General features: G+C 37.1%; 1 protein-coding gene across 1 annotated transcript in view; it reads left to right on the top strand.

The window, feature by feature from the left end:
* Positions 1–17,712, top strand: part of LOC148939339 (uncharacterized) — a 156,800-nt gene extending 139,088 nt beyond the window's left edge. The window contains exons 5-7 of the mRNA XM_089106851.1: positions 7,045–7,629; positions 16,869–17,002; positions 17,559–17,712. Of these exons, the coding sequence (XP_088962977.1) occupies positions 7,045–7,629; positions 16,869–17,002; positions 17,559–17,712 (873 nt within the window). The remainder of the gene's footprint in view (positions 1–7,044; positions 7,630–16,868; positions 17,003–17,558) is intronic.
* Positions 17,713–17,938: the final 226 nt, after the last annotated feature.

Here is a 17,938-nt window from a genome sequence, read left to right as displayed (position 1 = left end):
AATTATTCGTTATTATTTCATCATATCTTTGGTTTAGTCTGGTAGCTCTTTACTTTTACTCGAAAAGTGTCCTCTTGTGGGAAATGCAAAATACAATGAAATTACATGTCCCATGGTTCTAATTCAAATCCTTCCATTAGGGGTCAGGTTGTATTTTTTCTAACTTTTGTGTGTTTTTGCAACAGAGTGGCTCATATTTAAAACACTTACCCTTAGCTAGATGAAATTCTGTATGAATTTTTAATGTTTATCCTTTTTGCAGAGGTAATATGGGTATATTTTTTATTTCTTCTAACTTTTGTGTGTTTACGCAATAGAATGGCTAACATTTAAAACATTTAACCTTTAGCTAGTTGATAATGTGTATTAATTATTCATTTTTAGCCCTAGTGCTGAGGTAATAATGGATCATTTGGCATTTTTTCTAAAATTTGTGTGTTTTCTCATTAAAATGGTCAAAATTAAAAACATTCTCCCTTTAGATAGTTGAAATGTGGATAAATTCTTATTTTTTACCTGTAGTGCAGAGATAATGATTGATCATTTTGCATTTTATCTACTTTTTGTGTGTTTTCGTAATAGACTGGCTCATATTTAAAACATTTAACCTTTAGCTAGTAGAAATTATTTATGAATTCTTCATTTTTAGCCGTATTGCAGAGGTAATAAAGGAACATTTTGCATTTTTTCAAACTTTTGTGTGTTTTCGCAATAGAATGGCTCATATTTAAAACATTTACCCTTTAGCTTGTTGAAAATGTGTATGAATTCTTAATTTTTAACCGTAGTGCAGAGGTAATAAAGGAATATTTTGTATTTTTTCTAACTTTTTTGTGTTTTTGCAACAGAATAGCTCTTATTTAAAACACTTACCCTTAGCTAGTTGAAAATGTGTATGAATTCTTCATTTTTAGCCGTTTTGCAGAGGTAATAAAGTAATATTTTGTATTTTTTATTAATTTTGTGTGTTTTAGCAACAGAATGACTCATATATAAAACACTTACCATTAGCTAGTTGAAATTGTGTATGAATTCTTCATTTTTAGACGTTTTTCAGAGGTAATAAAGAATTAGTTTGTATTTTTTCTAACTTTTGTGTGTTTTCGCAACAGAATGGCTCATATCTAAAACACTTACCCCTAGCTAGTTGAAAATGTGTATGAATTCTTCATTTTTAGTCGTTTTGCAGAGGTAATAAAGGAAAATTCTGAGGTAATATATGAATATTTTGGATTTTTTCTAACTTTTGTGTGTTTTCGCAACAGAATGGCTCATTTTTAAAACACTTACCCTTATCTAGTTGAATATGTCGATGACTTCTTCATTTTTACTCGTATTTCTTATTTACTAAATAATCATTTGTAATTTTTCTAAATTAAGTGTGTTTGTGCAACAGAATGGGTTATATTTAAGTAACATACCCGTAGATAGTTTGAAGTGTATCTGACTAATACATTTTTACCCGTAGTGAACTGGTCCGACAGTATTATTTTTTAATTTTTCTAAGTTTTGTGTTATTACGCAACAGAATGGCACTTAATTAAAAAATGAAAACTTTAGAGAGATGAAATTTTGTCTGAATTCAACATTTATACCCGTATTGCAGATGTAATAACGGATAAAATGGCATTTGTTAAAACTTGTGTGTCTTTACGCAATAGAGTGGATCATATTAAAAACATATACTCTTAGGTAGTTAAAAATTTGTATGAATTATTAGTTTTTTGCAATATTTCAGTTTTAATAAATTAACATATTTTATTGTTTATAACTTTTGTGTGTTTTCGCAATAGATGTGCATTTTTCAGTTTGTGTGTGTGTGTGGGTTTGTGTGTATGTGTTTGTGTGTGTGTATTTGTTAGTGATTGTGTGTATTTTTTTGTGCGTGTGTGTAAGTTTTGTGTGTGTCTGTGTGTAATTTTTTTTGTGCATTTAATTTTTTGTGTTCTTGTAATTTTTTGAGTTTGTGTGTAATTTTTTGTTTGTTCGTGTAAGTTTTTATGTGTCTAAGCGTTTGTGTGTGGGTGTAAGTTTTGTGTGTGTGTTTGTAAGTTTGTGTGTGTGTTGTGTGTGTGTTTGTTGTTTGTGTGTGTTTGTGCTGTGTGTGTGTGTGTGTGCTGTGTGTGTTTTTTGGGTGTGTTTGTCTTGTGTGTTGTGTGTGTCTTGTGTGTGTGTGTGTGTGTGTGTGTGTGTGTGTGTGTGTGTGTGTGTGTGTGTGTGTGTGTGTGTGTGTGTGTGTGTGTGTGTGTGTGTGTGTGTGTGTGTGTGTGTGTGTGTGTGTGTGTGTGTGTGTGTGTGTGTGTGTGTGTGTGTGTGTGTGTGTGTGTGTGTGTGTGTGTGTGTGTGTGTGTGTGTGTGTGTGTGTGTGTGTGTGTGTGTGTGTGTGTGTGTGTGTGTGTGTGTGTGTGTGTGTGTGTGTGTGTGTGTGTGTGTGTGTGTGTGTGTGTGTGTGTGTGTGTGTGTGTGTGTGTGTGTGCGTTGGTGGGGGGGTGTGTGTTTTTGTGTGCGATTGGGGTTGTGTTGGTTTGTGTGTTTTTGTGAGCGATATTGATTTTTTTATTGCGTGTGTGTTATTTTGTTGGTGAGGGATTGTTTTTGTGTTAGATTTTTGTTGTGTGTGTGTTTGTTTGTTTGTTTGTGTATTTGTTTTTGAGTATGTTTGTGTTTTTTTTTGTGTGTTTATGTGTGTGTAAGTTTTTGTGTGTGTGTAATTTGTGGCGTGTGTGTGTAAGTTTTCGTGTGTGTGTGTAAGTTTTTGTGTGTGTGTGTAAGTTTTTGTGTGTGCGTGTAAGTTTTCGTGTGTGCGTGTAAGTTTTTGCGAGTGTGTGTAAGTTTTTGTGTGAATGTAAGTTTTTGTGTGCATGTAAGTTTTCGTGTGCATGTGTAAGTTTTCGTGTGTGTGTGTAAGTTTTTGTGTGTGTGTGTAAGTTTTTGTGTGTGTTAATGATTTTTTTAGCGTGTGTTTTATTTATTTTGTGAGCGTATGTGTTCGTGATTGGTGGTGTAAGTTTTTGTGTGTGTGTGTGTGTATTAGATTGCGTGATGGTGTAAGTTTTTGTGTGTGTGTGTGTGTGTATTAGTGTGTTTGCTCATTTTTTTGTGTGTGTGTGTGTAATAGTGTTAGAGATTGTGAAAGTTTTTGTGTGTGTGTGTGTGTATTATATAGTGAGACTATTATTTTTTTTTTGTAAGTTTTGACGAGTTTTTTAATTTGTGATTTTGGTCTAGCATATTTGTGTGTGTGCTTGTGTTTGTTATGGTGCATGTGTAATTTTTTGTGGGCCTGTATGGGGACCGGGGGGACCTTTGGGGCCCAGGGAGGGCGTTTGGGGATCCGGGGGCCCTTTGAGGACCAGAGGAGGGTCTTTGAGGGTCTGAGGAGGGACAGTTGGGGGCCTGGGGGCATTTGGGGACCGGTGGAGGGCCTTTGGGACCCCGTTGGTCCTTTGGGAGCTCGTTGGACCTGTGGGTGGCCCGGGGAGGGCCTTTGGGGGTCTGGGTGGGCCTTTGGGGGCACGGGTGGCCCTTTGGGAGCTTGGGGGGCCTTTGAGGACCGGGGGAGGGCCTTTGAGGGTCTGCGGAGGGCGTTTGGGGGGCTGGGGCTCTTTGGGAGCTTGGGGGACCTTTGAGTACTGGGGGCTTCCTTCGGGGTTGGGGTGGGGGATCGGAACCCTTTGGGGTTGGGGTAGAGGACCTCACAACACTGTTCAAATGGAACTTGTGTATTATAACGAGCACAGAGTTTCACCCTCAAATTCTCTTCTAAAACCTTTCCTAAAATCTTCTTTCAAAATGTCTCTAACTGTTTCGCCGAAATAGTTCCATAGCCTGTCTAAAACAGTTTCACCCAAATAATCCCTAAACGTAATTTCAGCGTGTTTCTTTTGTTTTTGGCATCTCTGCGCTAATGCATATCAAATTAATAAGAAACCTGATTCCCGCACTAAAATAATTCATCGCTAAGATGTTTCTTGGAGAATTGTTTACATGGCCTTTGGTTATTAATATCCTTTGGAGTTCGACCAAAAGAGTTGTTTCCGAGGCAATGACATTAATGACTTGGATCTAGTCCTGGAGAATAGTTTCTAGGCGAAAATTTTTAAAGTCTGGCAGATGATGTCATTGGTTGATTGATCTGTCAAGAAAGGGGAAATAATTTGTTGTTTCTAAGGGGACTTATTGATTCACGATAGGTGAATTGAGATCGACAGCACAGGTGTTCCAAGGTCGATGCTGTTGTTGTTGTAAGTGCACGCTCTCAGCGAATGTCAAGGTCGATGTTGTTGTTGTTGTTTTTGGCACGCTCTCAGCGAATGTCAAGGCCGATGTTGTTGTTGTTGTTTTGGAAATTTAGGTCATTGACCCCATTAACCACGTGTTCTCCCTAATGAATCTATGCCCTTATTTGGTGTGGGGTTCGGAGTCTATGCACATATTTGGTGTGGGGTTCGGACTCAATAAGGCCCTACTAAGAGTTCATTGACCCCATTATCATCGTTTTCTCCCTAATGACTCTATGCCCATATTTGGTGTGGGGTTCGGACCTCCTGAGGTTAGGTTAGGTTACGCAATCAAGTTCTCGGAAATTCACTTCCCCCTCGAGTCCTAGATCAATAACATTGTTCCCGTTAGAATTCAATGCGCAGTTGCAACCTTCGTTCCGGAGTTATTACACATAGAAACATCAAATAAATCGACCTTGGAAAAACAGGTCATTGACCGATTACGCAATCATTCTCCCTAGGGATTCCATGCCCATATATGGAGCCCTGTCAGTATTCTATGCCCATATAAGGAGCCCTGTCCGCGCTGGTACCCCCCATTCTACTCACTTAAATATTCAAGTTCAATCTGTGGGAAAATACATATCCCGGTATGATAGGAAGGAACAAGCTGTTTATATACAAAAAAATTATGTCAATGAACTACTTTCCAAAATTCTTGTTTCCAAGTTCTGTCTATCTGACATTTAACTAGGACAAGCCTCAGGTGTTAGTCTGTAGTATAGACAAGCCTTAGTTCGAAATAAGGTCTGCAGTCTGTAATATAGGTAATTTTTAGAGCCCATATAAGGGTTTTCACCCTGTATCTGGAATGGTCATACTAATAAACTCAAGAATTAGCCTTTCAGGGAACCCTGGTAGAGGTTCCAAGCTCCTATCTGTGAAATTTTGTAATTTTTTCCTGAATATTTCACGGATGTGTGTTTATTTTTGTTTTTTCCCAGGAGTAATTGCATCCAGCCAAGGGTCCTAGAAGATCGGGAGTGGACGACTTCGATCGGAAAGTAGAAGTTCTAGTGTCAAATTTAAGTGACAACAAAGACAGGAAGGCAACTAGCCCCCCTCTTACACCCTTTATTCCCCAACGTTGTTCAACGAAAATTTTGAGATAGCCCTTTTATTCAACATAGTTGAAAGGTCCAATAACTATGCCTTTAGGGGTAAAACACCCCCCCCCCTTCACAGCCCATGGGAAAAGGGCTGTAAGTTATGAAATTCGCCCATTGTTTATGCATAGTATTTGTCATCAGGAACTCTACAGAATTTAGTTTTTTGGGGACGGGAGGGGGGGGGGTTCTGTTGGGAATTGGTTTCCACGGGGAGAATTTTCCGTTGGGAGGGAGCAAAGTTTCGTGAATGAACTTTCCAGAGGAAATTTCACACTGGGTTCTGGGAAAAATTTTCGACGGAAGGAAGGATTTTCGGCAGATTCGAAAAACAATTAGAAATGAAAGTCTTTTCAAATTGAAGTAGGTTAAGGAGAATTTTTTTGGCGGATTCGTCTGCAGGCAATTCTTACAGGGAGTTTTTTACCGAGAAAGGAATTGCCCAGAGGGAATTTTCCGGGAGGATTTTATGTAGGAGGGACCTTCTACGGATGAGCTTCTCATTAGGGGAGTTAGTTTTTTATGTAGAGGGGGCCAGAAATCCCTGAATTATTTGAAAAACGATAAAAAATAATACGATAAAAACATTTTTTTCAACTGAAAGTAAGGAGCAACATTGAAACTTAAAACGGACAGAATTTATTTCGTATAAGAGGGGATCCCCCTCCCCCTCAGTACCTCGTTCTTTACGCTAAAGTTTTTTAGTACTTTAAAGAAGTATCTGCCTCAAAAATACTTCTAGTTTGTCTTAGCCTTTAAGGAAATGGGATAAAAAGTAATCGAGTATTATATGTCAGTTTAATTTTGATAAATTGCCTTGTTTTGCCACTTACCAACAAATTTTAATTTTGCCACTTGCAGGCTCCGAATTCCTTGACTAAAACTGAAATTCTCTAGTAAATTCTTGTAATATATATTTTAGACTCAGAAAATGTCACTGAGGTTTTGTTTTTGAACAGATTAAGTGACCTCACTTTAAATTCGATTGGAAGTAAATGAGAGCCGTCTAAATTAATAACAGAGGGACCGATTATTTTTAGTGTTTAATTTCAGTTCTTTCCTTTTCGTAGAAGGCTTTTATGTCGTATAACTCATAGCATATATAACCTTGAAACAAAGTTTTTTTTTTATTGCTGCTGAGCAAGGCCATATCCGGGGGAGGGGGTTGAAGATCTGACCTCACTCCCCCCCAAAAAATCTTTTGTCCGACTTGTAAACGTAACAAACGTGTATATAAACAAATTGTTCGCGCGTTTTATAAAAATTTTGTTGTCAACTCCTGTCAACTCATGGTCAACTTTTATTATCCCTCCCTTCCACCACACAAAAACCTGGATGTGCCCTTTTACTGAGTATAATGAAAGAGTATTTATAGTTCAAAACAAAAGTTTCTCCTATAGATTTTTAAATGACTTTCATGATGCTGTTATGGATATCACAAAATATTCTAGAAAAATATTTCTCAAAAGCGGAATCATTTGTAAATGTTTTTGGTGAAGCTATAATAATTGTATTTTTTAATTTTTTTTTTCATCTACAATGCGTCAAAGCAACAGAAAGACTAATAAGAGTTTTTCAAAGGTATCTTAGAGAGGAACCTTTTGCTCCTTACGCATCTTTTTCCATTCGATTTGATGATAGTTACTATTTTGCAGGACAGCTCACGAGCCAAAATTTGGAAACTCTGCAAAGGAAAAAGCCGATCTTACGAACTCAAATCCAAATCTCAGATAACATCATTTGCTTTCTTGATTGAAGCACCTCATTTTGCAGTAGGTGGCACACCAGATGGCACACTTTTCATCTGGGACTTGAAAAGGACAAGTTCTATTTTTCCAGCAATTTTGGTAAATGTTCACCGCGATCCCGCCTCCCACACAGACTGCATCCAACTCCTGAAAATCTTAAGCGCGACAACAGTGACAATAACTTTTCTAAGCATGGATATAAGCGGGTATTTAGCTATTTGGAATGTTAAAAGAGAGAGATCATCAATAGATACCGAGTCTTCATTTTCAAAAAATATTGCATGTTGTGTTGCCAGAAATGAAACATTTCAGCATTTAGATGTTCAAATAAATACAACCTGTGCTGATTGCTATCAACAGACTTTGATTTTTGGCATGGCATCAGGGAAAGTTTTTAGAAAAGCTTTAAATTCAAAAGAAATGCCAAAACTAATCTTGAAAAGATCTTCAAAAGTGGAATCGTTGCTGCTCGTCGACGAAGAAAAAATAGTGGTAAGTAATGATTAAAAGCGCGTTGGCTCGAGAATAATTGAGCTTACAAGGCTATTGACTTCAGGGTAATCAAGATTAGTCTAAAATGCCATTTCAACCAAATAGCTTTGTCCGTATAATTCTCATTTAAACATTATTAAAGGCAATGTGTAGTTTAGAAAATCTTACATACAAATGAATAAAATTTGCAAGTTATTTGGTGTGAAAAAGCTCTAATATAACGCTAAATAAGCGTAAGTCTACAAAAGATTCTTAGTTCAAAAGCAGGCATATAGTTCAAAGGCCACCCATCTTGATTAAACACAGAGAGATACAGAGAAAGAGAGCCATCTTTTCTTTTTGGTATGGGAAGGCGAGGTTTTTCTTTATCAGAGAGGGCGTGGGTTCGAATCCTAGTGTACCCAATTATTTGGTTTGGGACGAGGGTCAGTGGTTTGACTCTGTAAGCTCAGCCAGAGTCGACCCAGCTCTAAATGGGTACCTGGAGAAATATAGGGAAGGTAAGCAGGAAGGGTGTGCGAAAGCACAAGATGGTTGGCCCCCATCACATCATTACACTTCCTGGCTCTATGGCCTTGAGATGGAGATCAACACCGCTTGTTCGGACCTTAAGGGTCTAGTGCCGCATCCTTTATAGGACATGAGCAATTTTTTAGCAAACAGGATAAATTCTTACTAAAATCTAAAGTGTTTTAGAATGTGTTGAAAATAAGCTTCTGTTTCAGAGATATAATGATTTGGGTAGTAACAACCAATCACTAAATGCCTTTTTTCACGAGCTGGAGTGCTAGATTACCTTTCCATTTTTCTCAGAAGTGTCTCTAGCTAGTGATTTTAGTGATTTTTGAGACTACATTCTAATTATGACACTCACTACTTTAATAAAACTTGAAATTTTAACTCTTTTCTTCCTAGTCAGGGATTCAGCTAACGAAACTCTGAGATCACAGGTTTCAACGAGCTAAAGACGATTTGAGGAATTTATCAGGGGTAGAATTGGTTGCTGAAAACGAATATAGGTGGGCGCAACGAAAATTTTGTGTGCCAAAGGAGATATCACTTAATTTGCATAATCGATGACGTCATCACCTATATTTCTGTTTTTCGACCTAGATGGGAGGTTTCCAACTTTCCGTTACAATCACACAAAAAATCCCAAAATCGAGGAAGGCATTTACAGTTCTTGGTGCAGTTTTTGCTACACTCACAAAAGAGTTGCGAATAACCCGATGGAATCGAGGAACCACTTGAAACAAAAGGAACAACATCTTATCCTGAAAATGGCCATCCATAACTCAAAGGGCTTGGCAATCAATGGTCTTTTAATCAATGAGGCATTCCAGATTGCAAGCTGATAGTAACAACGCTTACAATGTTCCACAAACGCCCCCTTCTGTAGGAGGCAACGCTTTCAGCTCCTTCTTACGAGGAGCTTCTTACGAGAAACTGATTTACGAGTGTACTCGTAAATCACTGAGGGAAAACTGATTATAATCCCTTCCATAAGTGCTGATTATCAGCTTTCTTGCAATATCCTGGAAGGAGAACATACTGGCTTCCGTGAAGGTTTCATATTTCAACTTCTGTATTTCACACCGAATCTCCATGTACAGACCGCTCTTCTTGGTGGACGCTAAGAATGTTCGTTTTCCTATGAGAAAAAGTGACTAGTTGTGTCACGCACCGAAATGCAGTGAATGAACACCAGGGAGTTCAACATTTACTTCTCTGTCCACTGGAACAAAAGATCAATGGGGACATAATAATTTGGAAGCTTCGCGAGGAGTTGAGGCACAACATTCAACCCAGGAAGAATGTTAAGAAGACGAGGGAATTGGTCCACTATTATCACAACTACATCTGTATCATTAGCACAAACATTCACCCTTTCAAAGCCATATCTGAAGCAAAGAGCAACGCACAGAGCCATCCTGGTGTCCGCTTCCTCATGTGTGCTACCCAGAAATCTCTCGAAACTGAGTGAATCAATATTATGACTTAAACATACAGCTCTTATCCTGTCTTCAAATTCTCCACACAGCCATAGGCACAAGGTATCGGCAGTACTTTAGCGCGCTTATATAGTCAAATTCATTTGCTTCCCATGTTTCATGAATTGCTTTCATCAAATTTGCTTTGCTCTTTGTATTTGCAACAATCTTTGTCCACTTTCCAATTTTGAGCTCGTCGAGATGGGGTACACTGTCAAGCAGTGGAAAAGTTACTGGTGAAATCCACTGCGGTCCTTCAGAGACAAACTGCTACCATTTCAATCAGTGTGACCAAACAGTCCGTCTTTCCTGTCACCCACGATATGAATTCACTTGCTGTTTCAGGTATCTCTGTCAACACGGCTTTAAGCAACCGCATGGCATAGATTTTGACGGTTTTATGTTCTGCTCGTGGCTTTTGGAAAAACAGTAGCATGAAGTCGATAACAAAGGCTTCATGCCCATACAAGCAACGTTCCTCTTCGAAGTTGGGATTTTTAGGCCATTCACGCAAACCAGTGGCCTCTCTCAGAAAGTCTAACCCGGTAGACTTAACACCACTTCTAAGCACCAACGTGGAATCCTGAGCTCAAAATTGAAGGAGCATATGAAACGAGTTCAAAGCTGAGAATACTTTTAAGCTGTTTCAGTCCATTGTTAGTGCTGGAATCTATCCCCACAGGATTCTCTTCACTGTCAAAAGCTCTGAAAAAACTGCGCTTTGTCCAACGGACTTCGATTTTGATCCTGATTTTTCTAGGTAACTGATTTTTTCTAGGTCACTTTCACTTTTGAAAAGGCTTTTTCATACCCTTTGACATACTTGGCTACAGCTTCAAGTTCTCGTTCCTCAGCTTTAAGTAATGAGCTCGCAACTGATGGATTGGCCTGCTTATTGGTTATCACATTCATAAGGATTTCTTCAGTTTTAGTAAAGGGGTTTGTGTGATAGTGCAATATGGACAGAGCCGTTTTGACAAGCAAAATCTACTTTTTGATAAATTTCGAGCTATGTTTGTGATGCGGAGAAGCAAATTCTGAAGTTTCATTCCCATTAATAAGGTCATATAAAGCAGATGAAACTGAGGCAACAAAAGGTAGGGTATTAATCCACTTTGCGACTGTTAGTTGGCTTGTTGCATCACCAACGAGACCAGAATTTCTTTTCGAATCAAGATTTATGGTCGATTCAACAGTATGACCCGGTAGCACAAGGTTAAACGAGCCTGGTCGCCTTTTCACATTAAATTCAATCTTCGATTATATACAACGTGATGACATTGACGCTCGCGCAATGAGATCGCATTGCTAGGTAGCGCTCCCGTAAATTTCCGCTTGGTACATACGAGATAGGGTGGGGGTGGGGAGAGAACTTGCAAAAATACTTATTATTGCACACAGTATAGCTTTTTCACGTAATGTCGATCAGTTGAAGAACTCGTAAATTCTTAATGCTTGCAAGTGCGCATTAAGGCAGGGTAAATGTGAAAAGTAGAGTGGAGAGATAATACTCCCCCTCTACTCTTGAAATCCTCTCATTAGCGGAATTGAATCTGAAATTTCACTCATGGAGAAATATTCTACCAGACAAAATGTTCAAAATAATTCCCTAGAATAAAAATATACGCAATCTTCGTTTTTTCCTAATTTTGCGGATACGCCCTTTTTGTCAGTGGCGCAAAGATTTTTAATTGCGCCACCAGATATTCATTTTCAGCGCTTTTTTCTACCCTTGATTCCATATTCAAACCTACTTTAGCTTGTTGAAGCCTGGTAACTATTTTCGAGCGATCTTTCTTTATCATGGATCCTTGACTATCATGTTATCATCAATTCTGGCAAAATTAGGACTGAGACCGATTATTAACGCTGATTTATCGATAGAAACTGATTAGGATAATGGAAGCATGGTTAATATTTTAATATCGTGCTTTATCAGTCGTTGTTTGCGACTAGCCTTTATAATTTTCACTGGCCGGTCCTTGCATTCCTTTGACTTTTCGCGACTGGCACGTTTATCGCTACAACACGGCTAGTTGTGAATCACCCCTTAAGTACCCTCGTCTCTTGCAATAGCAGTCGGACAGTGGGGGAGTATTTTTATCACTTTTGTTTGAATTTATAATTACGTCTACAACCACATCATTCAGTAAAAATGGTATTTTCTATTGATATTTACTCATTCAGATCCTCGACAAAACGTTGTTCCAGTAAAAGCTTAAAAAGCTATTTTATCAGTGCAATTGTAAGTAATATCGAAAAGCCCATTTCAAACAGTTCGTGGTAACGAACTGTAAGTAAGGAGCGACCCGGCTCAATGGTAACCGAAACTCTAAAAAACGGAATTTTGATACCAATAGATACATCAACAGAATCAGATTTTAATTCTGATTTCAAATATATAAGTTTCATCAAGTTTAATCTTACCCATCAAAAGTTAAGCGCCTGAGAAAATTTGGCTGCTGTTCGAGAAAAGGGGGGACGACCCCTAAGAGTTATAGAACCTTAATGAAAGTCACGGCATCATATTCAACGTATTAAAGAACCCTACTGTAGAGGTTTTAAGTTCCTATCTACAAAAATGTGGAATTTCCTATTTTTTGCCAAAATAAAGATCACGGATGCATTTTCATTTATTTGTTTTTTTTTTTTTTGTTTTTTTTTCCCATGGGTAATAGTTTTTACCCAGTGGTCCTAGAATATCGTAGGTGGGCTCATTGGAATGGAAATTAAAAGCTCTAGTGCTCTTTCTAAGTGACAAAAAAAATAGAGGGTAACTGGGCCCCCTCCCACGCTCATTTTTTTCCCAAAGTCACTCGATCAAAATTTTGGGATAGCCATTTTGTCCAACATGGTTGAAAATCTAAAAAATATGTCTTTTATGATGACTTATTCCCCCACAGTTCCCAGGGGAAGTTCTGCAAGTTATGAACTTTGCCCATTGCTTACATAGTGTAGTGGTTAGTGGGAAGTATACAGACATTTTCCTGCAGAATTTTTTTCGGGTAGGGGGGGGGACTGACAGCGGGGGTTACTCGGGAGAATCTTTCCGTGGAGGATGTTTCTTTGGGGTAAGAGACATTTCTATGAAGGGGGCACCGGATTTCCAAGCATTATTTAAAATACAATCAGAAATTAAATTAAATTTTTTTTTTTTTCAACTGAAAGTAAGAAGCAACATTAGAACTTAAAATGAACAGAAATTATTACGTATATCAGGGGGTTCTCCCCCAAGTCAATACCTCGCTCTTTACGCTATAGTTTTTTTTAGTACTTTCATAAGAGCTATTTATTCTAATTAACGGCCTTTGTGATTAAGGGGTCATTTTTAAAGAATTGGAACAAAATTTCAACTTTAGCTTAAAGAGCAAGGTATTGACTAGGGAGCAAACCCCCTAATATACGTATTAAAAATATATGAATATAGAAGTTCGTTACGTAAGTTAATTCGTAAGTTATGCATATTTATTACTAATAAAAATGTTTGTATATAAAATTCAAACAGTTTCGACAAAGCAATTTAACCAAATAAAAGTAAAATTGATATGCGAATTTCTGTTTAGTTATTCATGCACGGTGAGCCAAAATTAAAACCTGTATTAATTCAAAAATGTTCACAACTCAAATAAAAAAAACAAGTTTTTTTAACTGTAAGTAAGGAACGACGTTAAAACTTAAAACGAACAGAAATTATTCCGTATATGAAAGGGGCTGTCCCCTCCTCAACGCCTCGCTCTTTGCGCTAAAGTTTCACTTTCTAACAACTCAATTTTTTTTAAACAATAAAATTTTGTTTTAATTGCAAATTTTTTTAATTAACTTTAACGAAATTCACACCATCAGATTCAGCCTATCAACGAACATTATTAAAGAAGCTTCAAACTCCTATCTGCAAAAATGTGGAATTTTGCATTTTTAATTAACTTTAACGAAAATTACACCATCTCATTCAGCTTGTCAGATAACCCGATAAAAAAAGTTTCACGATCATATCTGCAAAAAGGTGGAAATTTTCATTTTTTGCTGGAAGAAAGATCACAATGTGCGTTTTTTTTCAGGGGTGATCGTTTCGACCCATTGGTCATAGAACACTTTGAGAGGGCTCATTGCAATGGAAATTAAAAGTTCTAGTTCCCTTTTTAAGTGACCAAAAAACTGGAGGGCAGCTACACCCCCTTCATTTTTTTTTAACAAAGTCACTTGATTGAAATTTTGAGATAGCCTTTTGGTTCAGCCTACTCTAAAAATGTAAAAACTATGTCTCTAAGGATGACTTAACCCCCCCCCCCCCCCACAGTCCCAAGTGAAAGGGCTGCAAGTTTCGAACTTTGCCCATTGTTTACATATAGTATAGGTTATTGCGAAGTATACAGATATTTCCCGGGGGGATTTTTTCTGGTAGGGGGGGGATGGGGGAGTTGTTTTACGTGGGAGGGTCTTTCCATAGAGGAATTTTTCATGGGGAAGGGAATTTTTCATGAAGGGGGTGCCGGATTTCCCAGCATTATTTAAAAAACGAGCAGAAATTAAATAAAAAAAAAAAATGTTTCTTCAACTGAAAGTAAGGAAGAACATGAAAAGCTTTACTATTTCCGTATATGAAGGGTTGCCTCGTCTTCAATACCTTGCTGTTTTTGTTATATTTCTACTGTTTGTCCCATTTTTTAAGAACGGCTACTGAAACACAAGGGCCGTATAATTAAAATAGGAAGCCTTATTAAAAGTCCTAACAGCTATAGCTTAGACCATTCGACATCAGATCGAGAGATCACTGGTTCAAACATCTCCACTGATATTAGTCAGACAAAAGTGAACATCTTTGACATTTTAACAGAAGCTAACAATTTTTTTAACATAAAATAACATTTTTTTTTAACACAAAATAACTTCTTTTTCTGTTGTTGGCTTTATAAAGAAGAGAATCGTATGTGCAAAGCTCAGCACCTTTTTTTTCTTTTTTGTGTGTCTTCCATTTTGTCGTATTTCTTCTACCCATAGTAAAAGTATTTGACCCAGTGGTCCTAGAATATCGTAAGAGGGCTCATTGGAACGAAAACTAAAAGTTCTAGTGCCCTTTTTAAGTGACCAAAAAAATGGATGGCAGCTAGGCCCCCTCCCACTCTCATTTTTTTTCTCAAAGTCACCAGATTAAAATTTTGAGATAGCCATTTTGTTTAGCATAGTCGAAAATCTAATAAATATGTCTTTTACTATGACTTAATCCCCCACAGTTCCCAGGGGAAGATCTGCAAGTTATGAACTTTGCCCATTGCTCACATATTGTATTGGTTATCGGGAAGTATACAGACATTTTCTGGAAGGATTTTTTTTTGATGGGGGGAGGCTGGAGGAGGGGGTTACTCGAGAGAATTTGTCCGTGGAAGGTGTTTCTTTGGAGCCAGAGACATTTCTATGAGGGGGGCGCCGGATTTCCAAGCATTATTTAAAAAACAATCAGAAATTAAATTTATAAAAACTAGTTTTTTTCAACTGAAAGTCAGAAGCAACATTAGAACTTAAAATGAACAGAAATTATTACGTATAAGAGGGGGTTCTCCCCCAAGTCAATACCTCGCTCTTTACGCTACAGTTTTTTTAGTGCTTTCAAAAGAGCTATCTATTCTAATTAAACGGCCTTTGTGATTCAGGGATGTGTGAATTAAAAATTTTTTTTAACTTTTAACGTAAAGAGCGTGATATTGACTAAGGGGAGAACCCCTTCATAAACGTAATAAAAAAAAAACAAAAAAAACAAGCGATACGGCTCAATAGTAAGCCAAACTTTTAAAAACGGAACTTTGATGTCAGTAAATGTATCAAAAGAATGGGCTTATAATGCTGATTCTAAATATATGAATTTTGTTAAGTTTAGTATTACTCATCAAAGGCTACGAGCTTGAGAAAATTTACCTGATTTTAAAAGAGGGGGGAAACATCCCCTAAAAGTGAAAAAAAATTAATGAAAATCACACCGTCAGATTCAGCGTATCAGAAAACCCTACAATATAGGTTTCAAGCTCATATCTACAAAAATCTGCAGCTTTGTATTTTTTGACAGAAGAAAAATATACGAATATAGAATTTTGTTACGTAAGTTAATTTGTAAATTACGTCAGAACCAAATTTAGAGACAGCCATTTAGCAAAAGAAAAGTAAAATTTTTATGCAAATTTTGTTTACTTATTCAATGACGGCGAGCCAAAATAAAAGCTGCATTAACTAAAAAACGATCAGAAATTAAATAAAAAAAACAAGGTTTTTAAACTGAAAGCAAGGAGCGACATTAAAACTTAAAACGAACAGAAATTATTCCGTATATGAAAGGGGCTGTCCCCTCCTCAACGCCTCGCTCTTTACGCTAAAGTTTTTCATTGTTTTAAAAAAATAAAGTTGTGAGACAGAGTCAAACTTTAGCGTAAAGAGCGAGGCATTGAGGAGGGGACAGCCCCTTTCATATACGGAATAATTTCTGTTCGTTTTAAGTTTTAATGTCGCCCCTTACTTTCAGTTTAAAAAACTTGTTTTTTTTATTTAATTTCTCTTAAAAGAGTAAACCTCTCTCAACTTCTACTGCAAAATTAAATTTCTTTTGCTTAGGATAAATCTACTCTGCGTCACGTCTATGTGGTGTAAATCTACCCTACAAATATCCCATGTCAGTCTGCCATAATTATAATACTTTATAAGCAGCCAATTAAACTAGATCCCATTTAAATGCTCGAAACGACTAAACACAAACTATGCGGACGAATTCTAAGTAAACTTTGCTGACGAACCTCTTGTTTAACGCCAAAAAAGCTAAATTTAAACAGATAGCGAGTTAAGTAAAAAACGATGATCTTGTGAGTATTGCATGCCCCAAGGTAGTAAACTAGATGATGAACTAGATGAGTAACGGTAGATAAGGAAGTTTGATGCCGAGGTTGAGTCTGACCCCTCCCCCTTAAAAAATTGATTTGCTGAAAATATGACTGCACGTATGAATTCATTTCTGTGCTAGGGAGGGCGTGCTAATTAATTAAATAAATAAAGCAGGCAAAAAGTCCAAAAATTACGATACATTTTCAGGATAGTCTTAAAAATGAGACTTTGGTGGGCAGGGGAGCTTGAGCCTCTAAGCACACGCACCTGATTGAAAAAAGAGACGTGCGGTTGACAACCATGTGCCAACTTTCAGAAAATAGAGACAAGAAGAGTAATATCCAATATTTTTCTGCTATGTTGAGCGACTAATCTTAAATTTTACAGGCTACTTTCCATGACGGAAAACTATACATTCTTGGAAAAATGGGGACTCTTCTCATCAGCCAACGTTTTGAAGAAATTCCGAGGAAAGTTATGATAGGTGGATCCAATACACTTTATGTACATTTTCCCGAAAGGTAAGTTCAAGCAAAAAAAAATAATTTTTTATCTTGTTGAGGAACAAGGACTATAAATGACTCGGAGAATTCCTGTTTATATTACTTGATCAGAAATTGAAAGTCAAACAAATCAAGCTTAAATACAGATTGAGGAAAATTTAGAGAAGAAGTTCACCTTCAAGGAAAACGAAACTAAATCCTCCAAATGAGGGATGGTAAGGAATTACCCCACTCTTGGGTGAATATGAAAGACCTCGTACAATACTTGGATGATTGCAAACTTAAAATTAATATTTTGTGGCTCCTGCAGCACCCCCCCCCCTCTTAAAAAAATATTTTAATTCCTCGTCACAAAAAAGTGGTGAAAAGACAGACACAAAGTCTTTGAGCAAGCCTTCAATCAGGCTAAGGACTATCGTAAAAAATAAGTTGCAAGAGCCACGAACGCATATGCGTATATGCAAAACTTATAAAAAAAAACAAGAAAAAATAACAATTAATAAGTAAACTAGCCAATGTTAAGGACCTTTTATCGTTATAATGTATGCTATTCTCTTCGTGTTTAATTTTTTAGGTTGAAAAGATTACGATTGGCAACATCTCTTCTCGTGGAAGAAGAAGACATCAATTTAAAGGCAAAAGAGGTTGTAATGGTTCAAACACCGTCTAATAATTGGTTAATCACAGCCTCTAGTAAAGAAATTTCAGTTCATGAATTACAACTTTAGTTAAAGAATATGAAATATCTGACAGATTCTGTGATACTGTGTTTCGTGTTGTATGCAAATGAAATCTCTTTTATATGAAATAATAAATTAGTAAAATAAAGTAAAAGTAACCCATGTCTTGGCCCGACTTTATGTTAAAGACAGACATTCAGAAACAGCTTAATATCATGGTTCTCATCTGTACACCTTGCACATGAGACTTTTAGCGATTTTTATCAGAATATTG

The sequence above is a fragment of the Artemia sp. Qi Xiang Cuo genome, chromosome 21 (genome assembly GCF_049724085.1).
Source record: "Artemia sp. Qi Xiang Cuo chromosome 21, ASM4972408v1, whole genome shotgun sequence".
Classification (NCBI taxonomy): Eukaryota; Metazoa; Arthropoda; class Branchiopoda; order Anostraca; family Artemiidae; genus Artemia; species Artemia sp. Qi Xiang Cuo.
The sequence above is the reverse complement of the archived record's forward strand: the minus strand, read 5'-3'. Positions and strand labels throughout refer to the sequence as shown.